Here is a 15,696-nt window from a genome sequence, read left to right as displayed (position 1 = left end):
CTGTCTTTACTACTCTCCTCTTCCACCCCCCCCCCCCCCCGCCCTTGTCTGCCCTCTGTCTAACCTCCGGACTCCACATAGTTGCCATGCCCTGTCTTCACCTCGTCCCTGTGTGCTCCCACAAGCAGTACTTTACTATCTCTCAACCCTAAGCAGCTATCCCTCCCCTCTCCACCCCAGCCTCCCCCTTACCGCTACCACCCAGTTGCTTCTCCCATCGTGTGTTGCTGCTTGCAATCTGGTCTCAGCAGCTAGAGACTGGTCTTGTGTGTGTGAGTTCTATTTCTGTGTGCATGTATGTTGTCTATTTCCAATGAAGGCATTGTTGACCAAAGCCTCACTTCCAGAAAATTTTTTTGTTGTCCCTATCTGCGACTCAGCATCTCCACTATATGATGAGTAGCAACTACCCTTTTCAAAATATTGTTACATTCAGTCCTTGATTTTCCAGTACGCAATAATTTAATTATTAATTAAGTAATTTTAAATTAAAGATTTTATTTTTATATAAAAATTTAATAGCACTAAATTCTATTTCACAATAGGACTTGATTATAACGATTTTGAAATGATATGTGAATTAGGTGATAAGTAGAAGGAAATAAGCATTAATTATCCAACATTATTATCTAAGATTATGTTACCATAAACTGTATGAAATATTTGAAATACCGGTATAAATTCACTCTAACTTACACTATGAGACACAGCAGGAGTCAAATCTTTAGTTGAAGGTATATTTAGAGAAAGCTTTTCTGGGAGAGTTCTAAGAGCAGCAGGCAATATTGGTATGTAAGTGATGTGTGGCATTTCAGGCTATGACTAAAACTTGACATCTTAGTGAAACATAATTTTTTTAAGTCATAACTTTTACCACAAGTCTACTTATATTTATAGACTGAAACACTACAGTGTGAACATGGTCTTGGGTCAATACAGTTTAAAAAAATGTCTGCTGGTTTCCAGTGATTTAAGGTGATTCAAAGATTTTTTGACCAAGTACTAAACAATCCTTGTTGAATGATTACTACTGACTAATGCGAGATTCCCAAGACTGCCTCTCAACACCATAAGAATTCATATGATGGCATACAAAGAAGACACCCAGAAAATAAATAATTGGAGGAAAACTAGGAAGCAGCTGAAGCAAAATTTGGGTGATGATTGTCAGTCTTTGCAAAAATTTAAAGTACGTTAACTATGAGAATGGTGTTAAATGAAACTATTGGTATTTATGGAATTGAAGTACACTAGACTGTCAATAATCCAGCCATTGCTGGCACATATGGGTGCCGGGTTAGCAGAAGTGCTGGATTATTGGGTATCTGAAATTTATTTTGTTTTTTATTTATTTTGAAAAAGTAGGGGATATAGTGTACTGTACTTTATTAAACCGAGGGATACAATTTTGAAACACAGAGGATATACTTTATTAAATCCAAAAATATATTAATTTTCAAAGAAAACTTAGTCCTTGAGTGTACACTTTACATAATTATACTGTCGTATCACTAACTATAAAACATGTCCCTAATTTTTAACTTTCGCAATGATGATATGTGACGGTGCCATGCTTTATCATGCAACCGCTTTACAAGCATTACATTGGTACTGCATGTATCTGGTAGTTGCATAATGTACTCCAGGAAGACCTCCGCAGCTTCAGCAGCAGCAGTGTGAGAAATCTTCATGCTCTCTCCTCCTGTGTCCTCTTCTTCATCACTTTCATCATTACTTTCTTGCACACTTTTGATTATTTCTTCATCTGTTAACGTTTGGTCCATATCACAGTTTTGCTCATTCAGCCACTTAGTAACATCTTCATCATCAATTTCTTTTCCTCCTAGCAGGTTGTGGAACATGTCAGTGTACAAAGTAATTGATAATTCCAAATTGACTGGCTCATCACTGTCACTCACTACTGGATCCAACTCAGCATCAATGGTTCAAACGGCTCTAAGCACTATGGGACTTAACGGTATCAATGGATGGCCACAATTTTCTCCAGCTCTTCATTATGGTAGCGCTCTCCACTTTATCCCATGCTGTGATGCTTGGAAAACAACATCACATATGTTAATTACTTTCCATGCCTTCAGCGTAGTCTCGGTAGAGTCGTTTTCACTTTCGTTCAGCAAGGAGAAGGGAAGTGAATGTTGATAATGATGTCTGATTCTAAAATTCCCTGGTCCATCGGGCTATAGAGAAACATTTTAAGGATAACTGAGAGCGTTGTCAATTATAGGGATAGCTTTCAGTGGAAGCTTTTTCTTCTTTAGCTCCTTTCTGACTGCTGGTACAAACATTTCATGGAACCACTGAGAGAATATTTGTCTGTCCATCCATGCTTTCTTCCGAGCGCAATACTGCACTGGTAGAGTATTTATGACAGTGTGTTGAAAGAAACGTGGATGTTGGGATTTTCCAATCACCATAAGCAATAGTTTATGACTCCCATTTGCATTACAACATGCCATTAATGTTACAAGCTCTTTCTGTTGCTTTTAACCACAAACTTCCTTCTCATTCTTGGCAGCTATGTTTTTGAAGGAAGCATCTTGTAAAAGAGTCCTGTTTCATCAGCTTTATACAAGGCATCAGCAGTTAAATCTTCTTCCTCTATTATCTTCCATATCTTGCTTACAAACTCACCAGCATCCTAATCGTTAGCTGAGCGACTTTCCCTGGTGACTGTCTGCTGCCGAATGCCATGTCCTTTTCTCCAGTTTGATAGCTAGCCTTCACTCGCTGCAAACAAGTTACTAACGCCAAGTTATTTGTTAAATGCAGCTGCTTTTTCCTTTATAATTGGGCCACTGTCTGGAATTCCTTTACTGTGTTGTTGTATGAACCATTTATAAACAGCTACGTCCAGTTCTTCATTCTCACTCTTTCGCATAACCTTCCGTTTTCCCAACTCCCATTTGTGTTGAGTACTGTCAGATAACATCATCTTCCTTTTTTATGTCATAAACAGTTGCTCATTCAACATTGAACTCAGCAGCAATGGCTTTCTGTGAAGATCCTCGATTTAACTTATCTAAAATTTTGAGTTTCTGCTTGAGGTCTAACGTAATGTGTTTTCTTTTAGAAGACACGATTCCAAACTGTAATGAAAGCTACAATTTCAAATACAGTATATAAAGCATTGTTTAACTGAGCATTGTTGCACACGATAATTCATTGTGCATGTGGTTTTGGATGTGCATTGGATTACTGAGAGGCTGGACGACTGAGGGCTGGATGTGCATTGGATTACTGAGAGGCTGGACGACTGAGGGCTGGATTAGCGAGAATCTAATGTGTGTTAATAACTAAAGGGCTGCTTTAAAATACCAGTGAGATCATCTGCTTGAAAGTGTTGGAGGCACATTATATGTTACCCCTACTTGGCACACAATGTGATGAATCATACAACAAAATACTGACCAAATTTTTACTTTTCAATAACTTATTTCCATCTTATTCATTCTAAAACAGTTCCTGCAAAGAATAAGATTCTATAACGTAAAAACTTAAAATTCTGTGCAATGTTTTAAGCTGACATCCTTAACTAATGAAAGAGTGAATATCCATTAGTAAGAGCACAGTAGTAGATACAGTATTCTCACAGTGTCTGGCGGTACAAAAGGGGCATAACTGGAAACAGGAGTAGGGATCCATCTCAATTTGATACTGCTAGTTACTCAGTGAGTTCAGCAGATCATTTTTTAATGACATATGTACTGAAAAGAGTGACAATAAATATAAAGAATTCATCTTTTGTCTTTTTATTCTTACGATGTTCATTCATTACAGATTTATGTATCTTATCATTTTGGTCAGCATTCTCTTTCTCTAAGTAATCAACAGCACATCATGACAAAGAAATTTCATTAGAGCAAAACATATATTTCAACTTACTGGCAATTGCCATCTGCAAAGCAAATGAAAGCCTGGCAAGAGCTTCACACAGATTCGCGTGGTGGCAGGCAAACATGCGGTCATCTGCAACAGCCCTCATTACAATGCAGCCAACATACAGTTAGGAAAGCTTACATGCATAAGTCATTCAATCCCTCAAAGACCTGCATCAGCATTTGTTACATATTTTGTTATGTGACACCATGCACGTTTCTCTTGAGATCAGTTCTGTTGTTAACATATGTCATCTATCTGAATTTGGTCATTGCTTTCAGACTCTTACAATGCAAAAAAGTAGTAAAACCTATTTCTCCACTGATGCAGAGCTTTGATGTAATTGTTTTGTTCCTCAGAAAAATACTTTCTCACCCATTCCTTTCTCATAATTTTGCATTTACATGCTGCTGGACATGAAAACCACTGTACACCACAACAAAACATGACAGCGTACAAAATTATGTAGCAGACATTATAAAGCATTAGCAGTTATGCTATATATAAATGTATACACAGAAATAGTCGTTATCGATATTTTAGAAACATTTGATGTAGCTATGGCATACATTTCACAGAAAGATTTCCAAGCATGCAAAATAGTAGGCAAAGTTGCACTGCTGGCAAACCACAATGTAAGCTTATATCAATCTTCATTCCTTGTTAAAAGAATGGTAATATATAGCATGATAGAAAGTAGGGCACAGCTTAGATTTCTTTGTTTGCAAAAATACATGCAATTGTAAAATTTTGGTGTTAGCCTTTAATGATCTGATTTGCTGTAAGATGGAAGTATATTTGCCTATATTTGCACTAATGAACCTGAAAAAGGATGACAATGTATTCAATACTGAGCAAATCCAATGGCAATACTGGTACCAAGGCAGAAACGTTAGCAGTATCACAGTCAATGTCTTTTGACTCAGTCCTCTGACAAACAGCCCATAAACACTTGCATGCAGCTCACACACACACACACACACACACACACACACACACACACACACACATGCACACTGCTGTGTAATGATTGAAGCCTTCTGTAAAGTGACATCCTAGTATCCATATAGCATCCTAGTGCTTACTTCCTGTTTACATTCATGGATTGGCAAATTTATATTACACATTTTGATTTTGTCTTGGTTTACAATTTGACTTTTGACTCAGATGATGAATCTTTACACCAGTTAGTTGAGGATTTTATAACTCCTTTTCAACAGATAATGACCTTTATACTTTTGCCACTACCAATAGAGCAGTCACCAGCTGTGCACATTTGCTGCAGCATTCAATGAATATGTTCAAGGGATACTATTGTTCCCATTAGTATAGTGTTCTGACACACAAATATGACAAGCTATAGGTTACCACAATACATAATCATGCCAAATTCAATAAATTAAATTCAAAATTTATGATGAAACTAAAGACACAAACTCCACATGATATGAACACTTTTTATAATGACCGCCAATACAGCATATTGCACATTCCCTCACAGTAATCTCCCTATTAATTTTTATATATTACATAAATTATAATATTTAAGAATTTTATGTATTTTACATACAGAAGAAATACTTTTAAAGAAATCTTCTCTAAGATTTACAAAACATTGAAATAAAGAGGTCAGAAGTTACAGTCATTGGGAGTTAAAACTCTATCAACATAGATGCTGTAACTCTTCAGATTTTCCATGTGAGCTGTTGACACATTGAGGTGTCGGGTAGTCTGCTGGATATCAACTTTGTTCTTGCATGATATTTCAACAACATGACTCGTTATCTTCATAAGGTGCTACCTGAGACTGCTGGTTGAGTGGAGTGGATCCAGTTTTTATATCTGTGCTCTTCCCTCCCTACATTGTCGGATCCAGGCATTCTGTCTGCAGTTCACTCTCACTAGCAGCATTCTTAGGCATACACTCTTCATTCCAGAGTGCCTATCTGTGGGCTGGCATTCCATTTCTGATCTGCTGCAGTTCCAGGTGTTCTCTCTGTGATATGTTCCTGCTAGAAACATTCTTAGGCATTCCGTCCTCAGTTTGATGTACCAGGATGTGTTCTGGTGTCTTGTTTTCAGGTTTCATGCACCCGTCTGCATATTGGCATCCCATTTTTGGTCCAGTATGGTTCAAGGTGTTCCCTTTGTGGTCCAATCCCTCTACAAGCACCCTGCAATGTTCCACCTTCAGTCTGATGTACCTGATGCTCTATCTGGGGTTTATTTCCTATGTCCACACCATTAGCTCTTTTTTTGTGGCGTTTTGCTGCTGCCCTATTGTGTTTTCAGCAACTCCAGTGCAGGATCCCAGGCTCTATTGGCTTGGTACTCAGAGTTGCAATTCATCAGAGTATTCATGACTTTTATCTCCATAGATTTTCTTATAACAGAGTTCCAGTAATTGGGAGTCTGTACCTGAACCCTCATTTCATCATAGTTATGGAGGACCCACATACAGACTTTTGGAATATGACCCTACAGACAAACTGGACAAGAAGACCCGGGGTCTTTTGAAGGAAATTGGTATGCCTGAAAAGGTTGTTAAACAACTATGAACAAGAACACCAGTTTAAACTACACTTCATGGGCAGCCAAAAGTACACTAAGAGGGTGTGCCACTGCCTCAAGCTGTAAGTAATGCAGATGCATCAGTGTACCCAGTAGCCAAGTACTTGAAGTAACTGCTGCTCTCATACAAGGGAAAGTGTATTCATCACATCGGCAACTTGGGGGGGGGGGGGGAGGGGGGGGGACTTCTTACAATGCCTCAAGGAACAACATATTACAGAATCTGATAAAATGGTCAGCTTTGATGTGGTACCCCAGTTCACTAGGGTGCCACTGAAAGACTCACTGGAACTGACTGCAGAGAAATTTGACGACACTCTGCTGGACCTGTTCAAACATGTACTGGCCTCAAATTATTTTCTGTATGGGGGCAATATTACAAGCAGGCAGAAGGTGAAGTCTTGGGCAGCCCTTCTGTCTCTGGTGGCTACAAATGTATTCATGGAGAGATTTGCACAGAAGGCATTACTAGGACTGTGAAAACCAGGAATTTAGAATAGACCTTGCCAATGTGGCATTTTGTACACTGGTCAAACAATTAGGATGGTGGACATAAGTTGCAAAGAACATCAGAGGCATACCTGAGCAAGACAGGCAATTAAATCAGCCATTGCCAAACACTGGAACTTAATCACTCCATGAACTGTGATGAAACAAAGGTTCTGGTACAGACCCCCAGGTACGGGGACACTGTTATATGAGAGACTATAGACATAAAGGTAACAAAAAGCCTGATGAATGATGACAAAGGGTACCAACTCAGCAGAGCCTGGGATCCTGCACTGGTGTTGTTGAAAATGCAATGAGGCAGCAGCAGAACTCCACAAAAAGAAGAACTTAGGGTGCGGACATGGTAAACAAACCCCAGATGCACCAGGTGCACCAGACTAAAGATGGAACATCAAAGGGTGCTTCTAGTGAGAGTAAACTGCACAGGGAGCACATGGTACTCCACAAAATGCCAACAGGCAGTCTGGTGCATGAGGCTGGAGACTAAACACCAGTGCTTGGCCTGGTGCACCTGACTGAAGGGGGAATGCTTAAGAATATTTCTAGTGGGAGTGATCTGCAGAGGAAAAGAGTGAAACTGTAGCGGACCAAAAACTGAGTGCCAGCCCACAGACAGATGCTCTGGACTGCCTAAGGATGCTGCTAGCTGGAGTGGACCACAGAGGGAACACCTCAATCAGCAATGGATGGAGAAGAGCCCAGGTAAGGCTCTGTTCCACTCAGTGAGCAGGTTCAGGTAGCACCTAATGAAGATAATGAGTCATACTGTTGAAATATGGTGCAAGAACAACACTGATATCCAGCAGAATACCAGACACCTCAAGATGTCAACACAGAAGTTCCTGAAGCTTTGGCTATCAAGTCTGAATGTAGCTCATTGTATGACAATGCATTCCAATGATGGTACATTGTGAGGTTGGACCAATGTGTTGCAAAACACAGGAGCCAGTTCCTGATGAGAAAACTGATGGTGCTTGTTAGACAGTATGTATGTATGACTACCTGCTCTCTGTATGGTGCTGCTATCTTTGAACGTTTTCTAGAGCTACTACAAAAGCAGATATAGCAAACTTTTAACAGCTATAGTCTGTGCCAAAATCAGTGTGTGCTCATGTCACTCCTGAGAAATGTGCCTCTCTTCCCTCATTTTCACAGTTTCTTACAATTACTTTTGCAAATATGCAACATTTGGTAAAACAATAAATACATGAAGTGGTAGCAGAAATGGTTTCATGAAAAGCTTCTCACGGATGCTGCAGATACTTTTGTTTTTCAGTGTGACATTAGCCATCCTTATCAAATGAATGAACATCACTTTTCCATAATTTGTCACTAAGTTTGTGAATGATTAATTTGGAGAGGCTGAGCACAAGCTAAAGAGAGCTATTTGCTACAACCAATCACAACAGATTTCCAGAAACACATTTTCTACAAAAAGCTCAATAAATTAATAAAATTTTACAACCTATCCAGCAAAGCAATTAAGAAGAAAACAAGCTGACAGTATCCTAACTGAAGTACTCCTTGCTTGATCGCAGAATGCTTCAAATTGTTTCACATTATTGAAGCCAGTCACTTGCTTAACTGTTGAGGAGGAGGAAGAAACAAGTCAGGAAGAAGTATCACACATTTTTCCTCTCCATTGGAAAAATTATGATGAATTAGAGTGTCACAATAAAGTTGTAAATTTGTTTTGAAGGTTGATCCTTTGTAATATGAATTACTCATGAACAATGAAAAATAATAAAATTCATAATAGAATTATGCTTTAAGATATATGAAATTCAATACATGTTTACATTATTCATCAAGAATGTGGACCCTGTTCCTTTTGAATACCAGTACAATGACTTAACCATTGTGCAAACTCACTCAGAAGGCTAATACAAGCTCTCTCAATAATACTGAGAACATGCATAGGCTGAATTCAGCTTTGTTGATGTTCAACTGTGCTGTGACTAGTGTTACCAGATGTCTGGAAAATGCCAGACATGCACTACATTTTAACTTTATGCCCAACATCCAGGAAGAATTTAAGAAACCTCTTGACTGTTCTTCCTTCTGAGGAAAGCCTTAAACATGGGCAATTCAACTATACAATTAGCAGTGGGAGTTTTAATTGGACTATTTTCCCCCCTGATTTCTGTGCTTCCAGATTCAATGGGTTGCTATGTACAGGGTTATTACAAATGATTGAAGCGATTTCACAGCTCTACAACAACTTTATTATTTGAGATATTTTCACAATGCTTTGCACACACATACAAAAACTCAAAAAGTTTTTTTAGCCATTCACAAATGTTCGATATGTGCCCCTTTAGTGATTCGGCAGACATCAAGCCGATAATCAAGTTAACCTCCCACACTCGGCGCAGCATGTCCCCATCAATGAGTTCGAAAGCATTGTTGATGCGAGCTCGCAGTTCTGGCACGTTTCTTGGTAGAGGAGGTTTAAACACTGAATCTTTCACATAACCCCACAGAAAGAAATTGCATGGGGTTAAGTCGGGAGAGCGTTGAGGCCATGACATGAATTGCTGATCACGATCTCCACCACGACCGATCCATCGGTTTTCCAATCTCCTGTTTAAGAAATGCCGAACATCATGATGGAAGTGCGGTGGAGCACCATCCAGTTGAAAGATGAAGTCAGGGCTGTCGGTTTCCAATTGTGGCATTAGCCAATTTTCCCGGATGTCCAGATACACGTGTCCTGTAACGTTTTTTTCGCAGAAGAAAAGGGGCCGTAAACCTTAAACCGCGAGATTGCACAAAACACGTTAACTTTTGGTGAGTTGCGAATTTGCTGCACGAATGCGTGAGGATTCTCTACCGCCCAGATTCGCACACTGTGTCTGTTCACTTCACCATTAAGAAAAAAAGTTGCTTCATCACTGAAAACAAGTTTCGCATTGAACTCATCCTCTTCCATGAGCTGTTGCAACCGCGCCAAAAAATCAAAGCGTTTGACTTTGTCATCGGGTGTCAGGGCTTGTAGCAATTGTAAACGGTAAGGCTTCTGCTTTAGGCTTTTCCGTAAGATTTTCCAAACCGTCGGCTGTGGTACGTTTAGCTCCCTGCTTGCTTTATTCGTCGACTTCCGCGGGCTACGCGTGAAACTTGCCCGCACGCGTTCAATCGTTTCTTCGCTCACTGCAGGCCGACCCGCTGATTTCCCCTTACAGAGGCATCCAGAAGCTTTAAACTGCGCATACCGTCGCCGAGTGGAGTTAGCAGTTGGTGGATCTTTGTTGAACTTCGTCCTGAAGTGTTGTTGCACTGTTATGACTGACTGATGTGAGTGCATTTCAAGCACGACATACGCTTTCTCGGCTCCTGTCGCCATTTTGTCTCACTGCGCTCTCGAGCGCTCTGGCGGCAGAAACCTGAAGTGCGGCTTCAGCTAAACAAAACTTTATGAGTTTTTCTACGTATCTGTAGTGTGCCGTGACCTTATGTCAATGAATGGAGCTACAGTGAATTTATGAAATCGCTTCACTCATTTGTAATAGCCCTGTAGTTCTCCTTATTTTTCTCTATGACTACAATTATGGGATCCTTTATATGCTGTGGCATGTATCATGTGCTCAGCAGTGCAGATCATGGTGGTCTTATGCTAGCGAAAACTGCAACCTGGTCTTGCTACACTGTGTTTGACATTTGTGATCATTACTGTCTGCAAGTCAGTCTTGTGCTATCACAAGATCCACTGTGATCTAATTTCATTTACAGATGCTGTCTCAGTGTATGATATACGATAAATGTGTGTTCTATTTGAAGTCCCTGGGTGTATCATTTGTACATTAAAATCATTTGAATAGGCATATTTAAATTCAAAAGTGTCAATAAATGATGTTCAAAGCTGTTTTCCATTTAAAAATGGTGTTATGGTTGTTGACATACATTGTGACCTATTACATAATTAAAATTACTTTTTTGAATAAAATCTGTATCCTTTCAAAATTTAAATTTTAATGATGAATGGCTTAATCAAACAATGGAAATTTGGGATGGAATAACAACAACATGGAAGGGATTGATGCTACTAACCACATGGAAGAAGTGTTGAGTGGCAGTTGGCCACACTGCAAGAAAGACTGTTTATATAACTAAGGTATCGAACTTAGTAGTCTTTCATCAGGTATAGATAAAATTGCGCACACGCGCACACACACACAAAGCATCACAGTTGTCTCTAGCTGATATGGCCAAACTGTGACTATGGCTGTGTCTGAGATAGGCAGTGATCTTTTTGTTGGGGTAGGTTGTGGAGCTACAGAAGAGGTGTGGGGCAGTGGGGCAGGGAGAGGGAGGGATGGCAAGGTAAGGGTGGGAGAAGTGTTTCCCATTGGGAGGCTGTACTGGAGTGATTGGGGAGGGGGGGAGAGTTATGAGCAGGGAGGAGGGCAAAGAGGAGAGGAGATGAAGAAAGGGGAAAGGATTATGCAGGTGCATTGGTGGGATAGAAGGCATGTGGGAGGCTGGAGTGGGATCAGGAAAAAGGATGGGCAGGAGGAAGACAGGGACTAGCAAAGGTTAAGGCCAGGGAAGTTACGGGAACAAAAGATATGTTGCAGGGAGAGTTCCCATTAACACCAGCATTTATGTATTGCACAGGTGGTAACTCTCCCTGCAATGTATCCTCCCCCTCCTCAGCAGAGGTAACCTACACTTCACGTAGTACCCAATTATCCTGTCCCTGTGATGTCCCTGCACACTTCCACGACCAGCACAAGCATCTTCCCCCACCCTTACACAGCTATCCCTCCCCATTCACACTCCACACTTCTATATGCCTACTATCTACCCAGGAAACATCACTGCTCACCTCAGACGCAGTCTGAGTCAGCGCTTAATGCCTGGAGACAACAGTGTGTGTGTGTGTGTGTGTGTGTTTTTATTTGTTTTGTCTATGTCTCTGACAAACAATTTAGCCCAGTTTGTAAACCATATCCAGCAGTCTTTTTTCAGTGTGCCTGTCTGCCACATAGTGCCTCCTCTATGTGGAGAGTAGCATCCATCATTTGTTGGTAAACGATTTAGACATTTCAGTAGCAGCAAACATGAAGGTCATCACACAGAACTGCAGAAAATGGAACAGTACTTTTTCCATTACTCCAGTACATGATGCAAATGTTGAATGTGTTTTATCACTTGGTCTCCCATTATCATCACAACAGCTGGCTCCCTCTCATTCTGGGATCCTACCTCAGTTTCGTCCCTGAAGAATGAACTAATTGTTTTGAAAGTTAGAATTTTTTCCCTACATTTACATGTCTCTCTCTTAAATAGTTGGAATTTCCGTTCCTGAAAGTGCTAGCCAGCTATTCTAGATCTTTGTAATTTTTAAAGTATATAATGTAGTTGTTGTGGTCTTCAGTCCTGAGACTGGTTTGATGCAGCTCTCCATGCATAATGTAGTTATGTTTCACAATAATAAAATAAGTAAAGTCAAATTTTACCTTCCAGTATTTGATCTTATACTGTATCATGATATCCTACATTTTTCGACCTTCATGTCCCATATTCCCTTGTCATATCTTACATTTTACACTTTCATTTCCTTCATTTTCTTGAAACACTCTGGTAACCCTAATTGTGAACAAGTTGTGCTGCAAAGAATTTCAAAATACCAATCACTGTTGCAAAAGGCTTTTACCAGGATGACACTGTATGCTAGTAATGTCAATCAATACAGTTCTCTGTATCAGTTTAGTTTGTCTTCCTGTCCTTGTTACCACATGAAATGTGCCTTATGGAGCTTGGTATCGATCAGATGACAGGAACAGGGAGTCAAGGTGGAGTTTAGATGTTCTAATTAGTTAGTTGTTTACCTGTTCCATAAATCACAATTGCCATCTCTCTTAACGGCACAGAGTTCTATTGGTGACTTACCACACAAGTTCCATGGTTATGTGGTAAAGGAATACAGAGAGTCAAACAATCAAATCAAGATCCAGGTAGGAATGTCAATAATGTAGGAAAAGACAGATTGCTACTTACCATAAAGAACACATGTTAAGCTGCAGACAGGCACAATTAAAAGACCCTTACGTATAGCTTTTGGGCACAGCTTTAATCAGCATAAGAGAAACACACACCATTCATACACATAAGCAAGCACACCTCACTTACATAACCACCAACTCCAGCATCTCGGGCCAGAAGATAACTTCTGCGGGGGAGGGGGAGAATATGTTGCAGGGTGAGTATGAATGGTGTGTGTTTCTACAATGATTATGAAAGCCGTGGACGAAAGCTATATGTAAGTTCTTCTTTTTTTTTTTTTTTTTTTTTTTTTTAATTGTGCCTGTCTGCAACTTAACATGTCTTCATTATGGTAAGCTATAATCTGTCTTTTCCTACATTGTTAATACGAGACTGGAACATTGACGTATTGTACAATGTGATGTGATGGTTGGAAACATAGAAGATGTTTATTCAAAATGTAATGAAGCTGACTTAAATACAGTATACCTTGTGTATCTCCTGACTGGAGATGAGGAGTGCATGTCTGCCCTCAATTTCTTGTATGTTTTATTTTGTTCCCTATTATTATCATCTTCCCCTTCCAATGATGAACACATTTTTAAATCTCAAAGATCTAGAGATTCTAGTATTATTACTCTTCTTCTTCTTATTATTATTTGACATATGAGCCACTATGGACTACATTTATTTTTGCCCTTTCTTCTTTCTTTTTTTTTACATTTCTCTCATCATTTCTTGATGTTTCTCCCTTATTTCTTCTGTTCAAGTGGATCTAATCTTCTTCTTGGCTTTTCATGGAAACCTTTTGAATCTGTGAATTTCTGTCTGAGTTGCAGTCATTCCTCAATATCTTGTAGAGTAATCTGGAGTTTGTCTCTTCCAATTTCTCTGCACCATATCCACCTGTGGTAATGTGTTTGCCTACAATGTCGTGGGCCTGGGTTTGAATCCTGGCCAGGTTGGAGATTTTTCTCCACTTGTGGACTGTGTGTAGTGCTGTCATCATCGTCATCTAATCATCACTGACACACAAATCGCTCAATGTGGCATCATCTGAAATTAAGACTTGCACTCGGCAGCCGAACTTCATCTGATGGAGCCTCCTGGCCAACAATGCCACACGATCATTCCTTTTTTCTCTGCACAATGTGTTATCAATTTTTAATTTCCCAAATGAATGACACACTTTTTGTCAGTCTGTTGGGATTAATCCTCTGTATGCAGTCTTAGAAAGCTTAATCATGTCTCTTTTTTTTCAATATGTGCATAAATTTCACTATTATGTCACCTTCTGTATTGTGTTTGCTCTTTAACTGGTACAAAAATTTTCCTTAATATTTTTCTTTCTGTGATTTCCCGTGCTTTCATCATTGTTTTTTCATTTAGAGTTAAACATTCTGGTGCATAAAGCACTTCTAAATAAATTACTGTAGAGCAGTTTCTAACTTTGGCATTTAGGGATATTCATTTCTCGTTATATACAGTCTTAGTCAGGTGGTACATGTTTTCAACTTATTAATTCTTGTTCAATAGCTTCTTTCTCTGAAATGTCTTGTTCAATTATTTCTCCTAGGTACTTGATTTTGTCAGTTTTCAATGTTTCATATACAGTTTTCACTATTTCAATGTTTGTCATAAATTTGATTTTTTCAAGGGAGACTTTTAAGCCTGCTTTATTCAGCTTGTTCTTTATTATCATCATTATCATTATTATTATTATTATTATTATTATTTGTGAATCTTTCTTTTATCCTACAGCTGTGCCTGGTTCTACAACCGGTATATAGACAGTCAAACCTACCTCAAGTACTGTTATTATTGTTTAATTCTGCTTCAGTTAATTTTTTCTTTCTTTTTGCATATGGAGGAACTCTGGGTTACAAATGCTTGTGAGTCATTCAACTTTTGTGCCTGCCTTTATGTTTTCTTCTCCCTATCTTTCATTACCTACCCATGCAAATTGGGCAGGCTGTTACAGAACTTTGTTCTTTTCTACCCAATGTCCCAGCAGGCTGTGAGTGAAGCTGAAGGGGTTCCCACTTGGAAATATTTGGAAGGCGATTGCCAGTTCTGGTATCTGACAATTGACCAGAGAAAACCTCCTGAAAACTATGAGTGGAGTCATGGGGCTGGACCATTTTTAACGTTCCATACAAAAACAAAACGGATTTTGTGTGTGTGTGTGTGTGTGTGTGTGTGTGTGTGTGTGTGTGTGTGTGTGTGTGTGTGTGATTTATCATCTTCTTAGTAAGCTGCAGGTATTTAGTTATGAGTACTCACTGACATAAATGTCATTTATGAACCAACAGAAAAAGAGGTTGAAACACATCTTAACTTATCCAAAAATGAACTTCTAAAATTTATAACATTTATCATTAGGCCATAGAAGAAAATTTAGATGATTGTTTGATTACAATATGGGGCTCTTGACAGTACTAAAAAATTGTAATTGTCAGGTATTTGTATGAGGCTGATGCTGATCTTGAATTTATGAGCATTAATCAACATTTTTTGCTTTGAGTTTTTACAACAGTGGATATAATGTGTTTTCTACGTTGTAGTAAAGTCAGTGATGTGATCCTGATAATTGATAAAACCCAAAAAGTGCTTCAGAGAATGAAAATGATGACTATAATGTGTTTTGCATCTTCTTTAACCTTTTTCTCCACCATCCCTCATTCCTCAAACAGGTGTGATCTGAAATGCTGTCATGCAAGTTTCCCATAG

The 15,696-nt window shown here is 39.2% G+C and overlaps 1 protein-coding gene across 1 annotated transcript in view; it reads right to left on the bottom strand.

Annotated features, from left to right (window-relative positions):
* Window positions 1-15,696, bottom strand: part of LOC126484449 (uncharacterized) — a 397,416-nt gene that overhangs the window by 117,533 nt on the left and 264,187 nt on the right. Inside the window, exon 4 of the mRNA XM_050107970.1 lies at window positions 3,904-3,987. Within this exon, the coding sequence (XP_049963927.1) occupies window positions 3,904-3,987 (84 nt within the window). The remainder of the gene's footprint in view (window positions 1-3,903; window positions 3,988-15,696) is intronic.

The sequence above is a fragment of the Schistocerca serialis genome, chromosome 6 (assembly GCF_023864345.2).
Source record: "Schistocerca serialis cubense isolate TAMUIC-IGC-003099 chromosome 6, iqSchSeri2.2, whole genome shotgun sequence".
In the NCBI taxonomy this organism is placed as follows: domain Eukaryota; kingdom Metazoa; phylum Arthropoda; class Insecta; order Orthoptera; family Acrididae; genus Schistocerca; species Schistocerca serialis.
The sequence above is the reverse complement of the archived record's forward strand: the minus strand, read 5'-3'. Positions and strand labels throughout refer to the sequence as shown.